General features: G+C 36.3%; 1 protein-coding gene across 1 annotated transcript in view; it reads left to right on the top strand.

Annotated features, from left to right (window-relative positions):
* The window catches only part of LOC106879360 (uncharacterized), a 22194-nt gene that overhangs the window by 11749 nt on the left and 1927 nt on the right, over positions 1 to 8518 (top strand). Inside the window, exons 6-8 of the mRNA XM_052975662.1 lie at positions 1110 to 1328; positions 3590 to 3731; positions 5299 to 5425. Of these exons, the coding sequence (XP_052831622.1) occupies positions 1110 to 1328; positions 3590 to 3731; positions 5299 to 5425 (488 nt within the window). The remainder of the gene's footprint in view (positions 1 to 1109; positions 1329 to 3589; positions 3732 to 5298; positions 5426 to 8518) is intronic.

Below are 8518 nucleotides of genomic sequence, written 5' to 3'. Positions count from 1 at the left end.
GCTACTGCCTGGTACTGCATCCGGGCATTTATTATTATTGTTATTATTATTATTATTATTATTATTATTATTATTATTATTGCATTTGCACAGCTTCTAATGCTGGAGATGTACTATGGTGTCAGCTGTTCACTAACAGTGAACTAAGGTAACACCTCTTATTTTTCGAAAACCTTCCGGAGTATACGAGCGGTTCCAAACAGTGCTACACCAGGCTCCAATCTGATTTGGCAGAGTTTCTACAACTGGATGCCCATATATATATATATATATATATATATGATAAGAGTAAAAAATTGATACTAATTAGATTAATATCAATTCAAACCAGTAGCCTAGCATATTGAAAAAAATCTGAAGATTCAGAAAATTATATTACATACATATAAGAGGAATGCCCATTAGGTGAACTCCTAATATGCTAAATGTAGACCCCATATGGTCTGACTACTAAGAAACTTTGTTCTCAAGAAAATTCGGCAAACGCCAGAATGTAAAGCAAGCAAGACAAATGAAAAGCTACAAAATATAATGATTAGTCACATACCATGGTTTCATTGTTATCATTTATATTACATAAATATCTGCCAATCGTCAGTGTGACCGACATGGAAAATATAATTTGCAGAACTATACACAAGACGTCCTCACAAGAGAGAATATGTACACAGTTCTATCAATTATATTTGGGAGTATATTTCAAATGTTTTTGTTTTTATTTCTTATTCTTCCTTTCCTTTCCTTCCTTCCTTCCTTTCTTTTTCTTATTTATTTCCTAGTCTTCCTTTCTTTCCTTCCTTCGTTCCTTCCTTTGTTCCTTCCTTTGTTCCCTTCTTCCCTCCTTCCTTCCTTTCTTTCTTTCTTTCTTTCTTTCTTTTTCTTTCTTTCTTTTTCTTTCTTTCTTTTTCTTTCTTTCTTTTTCTTTCTTTCTTTCTTTCTTTCTTTTTCTTTCTTTCTTTCTTTCTTTCTTTCTTTCTTTCTTTCTTATTTATTTACTGATTTATTCATTGAATGATTTCTTTATTTATTGCCAAATGAATGTCCTAAACGAAGTGCGTTCCACTGATTCTATTGAAATGTTCTTTATGAATTTATAAAATTCTTTTTAGACCAACAATCACGAATGGAAGATCTTTTCCAATCCAATATGGGAACAGCAGTTCAATGACAATGACACCAAAGCTTATAACACAATGGATTCTGGTGAGGGCCACAACAACAGGCAGAATCAGATGGAGGACGAATGGAGGGCAAACACTGAAGAAGCTGTACAGAGGGCGTGTAGTCGCGTCGGAAAACTGTATAACCCATTTGATGTCAATACCAACGTAAGAAAGTGTTAAGTTAATCATCACCATCGTCATCCTCCTCCTCATCATCATCATCATCCTCATCATTTAGTGTCCATTTTCCATGCTGGTATGGGTTGGATGGTTTGACATGTAGTGGGTCTATTTGAAGAGCTGCCCAAGCTTCATGTCTGTTTTTGTGTAATTTCTTTGGCTGGGTGCCCTTCCTAATGCCAACCACTTTATAGAGTGTACTGGGTGCTTTTAAGCAGCACCGGCATGGTTGCATTTACGTGGCACTGGTATGGGTGCTTTTTTACATAGCACTAGCACCCATGATCCCACAAGATTAGGAATACTCAACTGGAAAGGGATGCAAGGGACAAGCTTATATGCAAGGACATATCTTTTATATTTTGCTGTATTTACATAGCAAATGCTTTAGGTTACCTTTGTTTCCATGATGAGATTAAAGAAGAGTTGAGGGCCGTCCCACAATTTTTGATGTATTTTTAATGATGTTTTGTGAGACCTTGATTTAATTTGAAAATGTGAAAAGTGAGTGGTTGGGTTAAAGGTCCGTCAGGAGAAATATGAACATAGAATGGTCAGTTAGCTTACCTATCTAAATTATGGGACCCACTCTCTATTAGTCTTAGCTGAACCAAGCTTTGGAAATTCATGGAGTGAAAATATGAAAGCAATTCTATTCAACATTATTTACATTATTTACATTGTCCTCATCTTGTTTGTTGTTACCACAAGATTTTGGCTGATTTACTCTCCAGCCTTCTTCAGGTGTCCTGGTGGAATTTTGAACCCAACCCATTATTATTTATTCATGGCACTGCCTGGAATTGAACTTGGAATCTTGGGGTTAGTAACCTGCACTCTTAACCATTATGTTGTATGCCCATGGACAATTATAGAGTGAATTTTAGGGCTTCTAAACTTAATATTTTAGTACCCTTCCATTCAAACATTTGAATAAATAGAATGGTGGTTCTCAACCAGGGTCTTTATTGCCCTTGAAGATCCATACAAACTTTTGAGGCTCCATATGAATTTAGGGGGTTTATATAAGATTTTGTTAAAATTTATGTGCAATGAATTGGTTATACTTCTTCTATACACAAAATATAAAAAAAATTTTTTATACAATTCCTAATAAAATTTAATTATATAAACATAATAGGGTCTTTTAAACATCAAATGGCTAAGAAGGTCCGTTTGAGTAAAATAAGAATCAAAGGGGTCCATAGGTAACAAAAGGGTTGAGAAACACCAAAATAGAACATAAAACACCTGAACTCTTCTACTTGGGTTGTCCGCAAAGTTCATGCCGATTTATAGTAGCTTACCTTTCGACTTATTTGCCATGAAACCACCTCAATTCTGGGAAAAGAGTATTTTCAAGTTAAAGGAAAGATGGAGATGCATTGTGCAACAAAATGGTTCATATTTGGTTGATTAAAAATGTAATGGCAAGTATTTATTGACCTTTTTTTTTTTCCTTTAAAAATCGGCATGAACTTTCCGGACAACCCAATATATATACTAGCTGATGTACCTGGTAATTCCCGGGAAAGCGGGGCTTATCCCTTGGTTCCATTGTCATAATTGTTTCGCTAATCCAATAACAGCAATACAAAGTATGTAGCCCTTAAAACGGTTTTCGTGCATTTATTGAGAATACCAAACTGTCTTACACAGGATTTTGATTTTAGGAATTCCCAATAAATTATGAATACCTAAATTGTGACATCAGTTATGTAATAACATGAAATTAATTACCCTTTAGTAAGAATTCAAATAAAGTAGCCCTGAAAAGGGCTTTAATGCGTCCCCAGAGTATATAGAACATAGGAGGAAATACTAATAAGGTATGTATACTAAAATCGTGAAGCATGTTGCATAATAACAGGCTAATCAGATATGAGATAATAACAATTCAAAGTAATTAACTCTGAAAAGGGCTTTTATGCATTCCCAGAGAATATTACCATCAGCAGCCCTTGTGTTGGTATATTCGCGAATAACTCACTAACCGAAATAAGTGGATCTATTGTTTAGGAGAATACTATTTACTTGTTTAAGGATTGTACTGGATAAATTGTGAAAATAACTCTAACAGTTCAAATACTAATAAACATAACATACTCAATTTGATTCATACCAAATGATCTAGGAAAATGAATGGGTTATTTCCCTTGGCTGTTAAAATGAAATATATTAGATATATATAAGGATCCCTTCCACTGATAGAGTATAAATAACCTATTGATTTCTTTCTCTTTCAGAATGGTTATGGTGAATGTGATGTTAGCAATCAAGAAAGATGTGCTGTTGGTGATTTATCAGCTAAACATGAAACTTACAATCTTGGAGAAAATGGTTTCTTCTATGTTGATAAGAATCTACCACTTTTTGGAGAATGGTCAGGCAAGTATCCCAAACAAATTCCTTTAAGTCAGCTGTCTCATTAAAAAAAAAAAAAAATAGAATTGATATCCTGCTGTATTGATTTCTGTATCAAGTAATGGAGCTGATTGCATTAACTAACTTTCTCTCACAAATTTATGACCTTCTACCTAAATTAGAAACTATTATTATTATTATTATTATCATTATCATCATCATCATCATCATCATCATCATCATCATCCTCCTCATCATCATCATCATCATCATCATCATCATCATCATCATAAGCCAGCATGATTCGCTAGATGTGTAATGTCAGTGTGAATGCTCGACAGAGTGTAAGTATCTTGAGATAAAAGTTTGGCATCAGATGTGGTGTGCAAGAGAGACGACTGCACTGGTATGGTCATGTGGTGCATATGGATGAGGACAGCTGTGTAAAGAAGTGCCAGTCTCTAACTGTGGAGGTAACTTGTGGTAGAGATAGACCCAGGAAGACATAGGACAAGGTGGTGAAGCATGTTTTTAGAGCTTTGGGCCTCATAGAGGCAATGACTAGTGACCAATACATTTGGTGATATGCTGTGCTTGAGAAGACCCATCAAACCACATGAAATTGCAATCGTATCAGATGCTGGTGGCACGTTAAAAGCACCTTTCAAGCATTGGGCCTAATAGAAGCAATATGGCTCAACTCCTTTCGAGCATTGGGCCTCGTGGAGGCAATGACTGTGATTTTGAGGCACTTTTCAAGTGCTAGGCCTCATGGAAGCAATGACCAAGGCCTTTGGCATTATGTCATGCTTGAGAAGATGACCCATCAAGCCAAGCAAAATCGCAGTTGTAGCAGATACCAGTGTCATGCAAATGGCACCTATGCCCTTGGATGTAATGGGTGAAAGCACCCATAACAATCTTGGAGTGGTTGGTGTTAGATAAGGCATCCAGCCATAGAAACCATGTCAAATCAGACTGGAGTCTGGTGTAGCCTTCCAGCATGCCAGCCCTGGTCAAACCATCCAACCCATACCAGCATACAAAATGGACGTTAAATGATGATGATGATCATCATCATCGGCGTCATTAAGGCAACAAGCTGGCAGAATTGTTAGCATAATGGGCAAAATGCTTGGCGGCATTTCATCCGTCCTTATGTTCTGAGTTCAAATTCTGCATGATTAGTGTATGACCAAAAGAATATACATGAATCTAGGTGCACATCCATGAGTGGTTGATAGACATGTTAGAAATAGGAGCCAAATTTCACTCAAATCATACCCTACAACCCTAAGAAAAACACAATTGGATAATGTTATCGAAAGTACTCTAACACTTGAAATATAGATGTGATGGCGATAACTGGAATGTCATTGATCATAAGTCTGCTCAATCAGGGCCCTCATGGGGCTAAACAATAACAAAAACAACAACAGTGTGTGTGTGTGTTTAAAAGGCTGATGTGTCCACCATACAGTGATTTTGATGTTGTACTATATAAACTGTTTATATTCTAATCATCAAAAGAATGTTGTTTCATGAATCATTTTTAATTGTAATCTATTTTGTTTTGTTTGTGTTTTTCTAGTTTATGGCCGATCATTCGTGTTCTTCTCAGAAAATCAAGGAGAAAAAATGATGACATGTGCAGATATCAACCCTCTGAAGCAACCCTATGTTGAAATGTCATACTGGAGAACTAAACCATTTGACAAGTAATTATACAAATATATCACCTTTTATCTTTGTTTATTTTTATAAGTTATGAAAATGTTAGCTTAATAACCAGAATTATGTCAGCAGTGAAGTGTTTATATATAGTTTAACCTTAATCCAAAGGAAAAAGAAATGCTTTCTATCCATTATGTGGTGCACCCTGGTGGCCAGTTATCGTAAGGGAGATAATGATTTCGAGGTAAATCTTGGCAGGATTAAAAGCTTGAATATTAAATCAAAGACAAAGGAATAATATGTATAGAATGTTAGGTGCCATGTCCAGAGTGTAGGAGATTAGCGATCATGTCCTGCTACAATTCTCTGTTCTTAATTTTCTGTAACAGTTTCCAATTCCTGATGTTTAATGCCTCTTTCTTCTAACCAGTTCATCAGGCTTGACATCCATATCACCCTTCTCCTTCTACCGTTTCTTTTCTTTTCAATCTTTCCGCTCATCACTAAATTCTCCAGGCCCGCTTTCCTCATCACATAACCAAGATATTTCTGTTGTTTGGCCCTTATCTCACAAAGCAGTTTCTATCAGGTCCTGCCACAATTCTCTGTTCTTTGTCTTCTGTACCCTTTCCACTTTCTAATATTTAATCCTTCTTTCTCCCAACCAATTCAAGCTTGACCCTTCAAGTTCATCCCTCCCCTTCCTCTATTTCCTTTCCTTTCAATCTTTCCGGTCATCACTAAGTTCTCCAGGCCCACTTTCCAGTCATCACTAAATTCTCCAGGCTCTCTCAGTTGCTTTGGCCCTTACCTCACAAAACAATTTCTGTCATGTCCTGCAACAATTCTCTGTTCTTTATTTTCTGTGACAGTTTCCAATTCCTGATGTTTAATGTCTCTTTCTTCCAACCATTTCCTCAAGCTTGACAACCAGATCATCTTTCTTCTTCCTCTGCTTCATTTCTTTTTTTTCTTTCCAGTCATCACTAAACTCTCTTTGGGCCCTCTTTCCTCATCACATGACCAAGAAATCTCAGTTGCTTTGGCCCTTATCTCATAAAGCACTTTCCAATTTACTGCAGCTCAGGTCATCATTTTTTCATTAGACCCTTTGTCCGTGTTATCATCAATATACTCTTTAAGAACACCATAGAATAAACACATTTAATATTTTCATATACATTACAAAGATTTCTAGTCATAGACAATCATGTGTAGCACCATTTCGTTCTTATTAGAAATCATCAGTTTGACATAACCTGAAGCTGGCTTCTCTGTTAAACAAAAAGAAATAAAATAAGTTGTTGAGTGGAGGATATTTCTGAATAAGAAATTGACGAGAGGTGACTATGTGTAAAACAACATTTTTATTCATTAAAAAGTACATTATATCGAGATGTGTCAGTCTGATTGGTTTTACGGCAATAGTTGACGAAATGTTCTTTTCTAACAAAGAGCTTCATTTCTTGTGTACGTAAGCAATATAATAAAAATGCAATCAAAGGTTTCATGTGTCTGTACAAGCAGTGAATTATATTAATTCACACAAAAGATCTTTGTTATACATAATTGCTCATATTTGGTATAATTGCTGTGTGTAGTTGTATGGAACAATGAAGTCAAAAGTCAATATATGTAAGTAGCAATGAATTAACAAAATTTCTAATCTAAATTGTTTCTGAAATAGAAGTTTTGTTGAAGAGTAGATTAGTTGAGAGACAGAGATTTGTTATGTTCTCTTGACTGGTTGTCTATGGAAGCAAGGAAGTATGAAAGTGAGTGTGCATGTTGATAAAACCGGTTGTTAAAACAACCACACACACACAGAGCTAGCAGTTCTTTCCAGGCAAAATTCCACTAAACAGGGTCTTTTATTGGTGTTACTAGGCTCACCAAGATGGTTGTTGTGGAGTTATGTTGATTGGTCAGTTTTCAATCAATGCAAAGCATCGAGTTGAAATTATTGGTTTGATTGTCTCTTTGGTGCAAATTCATATAAGAGAAGAATTTGGCCAATCGGATGAAATATAAATGATTCCAACTACAACTAGAATTGTTGTGGACCAATGTTCTCTCTAATTTCTTGCTCTGTTGGTCCTTGTAGAAATTTACTTGTGCGCAAATTTTCCATTTGCCAAATGTGAGCACATCCATGCAGGTTGTTGTTGGCACTCTATTGCTTACGACGTTGAGGGTTCCAGTTGATCCAATCAATGGAACAGCCTGCTCGTGAAATTAACGTGCAAGTGGCTGAGCACTCCACAGACACGTGTACCCTTAACGTAGTTCTCAGGGATATTCAGTGTGACATAGTGTGACAAGGCTGACCCCTTGAATTACAGGCACAACAGAAACAGGAAGTAAGAGTGAGAGAAAAAGTTGTGGTGGAAGAGTACAGCAGGGTTCGCCACCATCCCCTGCCGGAGCCTCGTGGAGCTTTAGGTGTTTTCGCTCAATAAACACTCACAACGCCCGGTCTGGGAATCGAAACCACGATACTATGACCGCGAGTCCGCTGCCCTAACCACTGGGTCATTGCGCCTCCACACAATCCGTGCAGTTAATCTTTGCTCAAATGCCATATTGATATTGGCTCCCTAACAAAATGCACACCATTCCTAAGTGTGTAGATTAATTTATTAAGCAGTTATTTGATTAATTTCTTCAATTAACAGAATTTGATACTATTTTGAAAATTTCATGTAAGCACATTTTTTCCCTTTGTGTGCCAATTATATAAAAAAAGTATGTGCAAACAAGCACACGACTAAGGGAGACACTGCTGTGGGCAACATAAGTGTGGCTAGTGTTTAACAAGATTGTGGGGAGGGGGGAAAAAGGAAACAAACTATGGAAGGTTAGTGAGACCAAAATCACTGCATATGCTTTCATTGCAATTTATAAATGTTTTAAAATATACATGCATATATGGGTACAGGACATCAAAAAAACGTAGACAAAATGAGAAATGAGAATGGGGACAACTGATGAAGGGAATGTTCTTTATGTTGCCTGTCTAGTTTGTCTGTTTGTTTCTTTTGTTGTTCGAAAAAAATGTTCGTTTTCTATGTTTTTGTTTTGTTTCCATTTCTCATTGTGTTCAACGTTTTTTTTATGTCCTGTACCCATATATGCAT

This window comes from Octopus bimaculoides, chromosome 22 (assembly GCF_001194135.2).
Source record: "Octopus bimaculoides isolate UCB-OBI-ISO-001 chromosome 22, ASM119413v2, whole genome shotgun sequence".
Lineage (NCBI taxonomy): Eukaryota > Metazoa > Mollusca > Cephalopoda > Octopoda > Octopodidae > Octopus > Octopus bimaculoides.
This window is presented reverse-complemented; position numbering and strand designations above follow the sequence as displayed.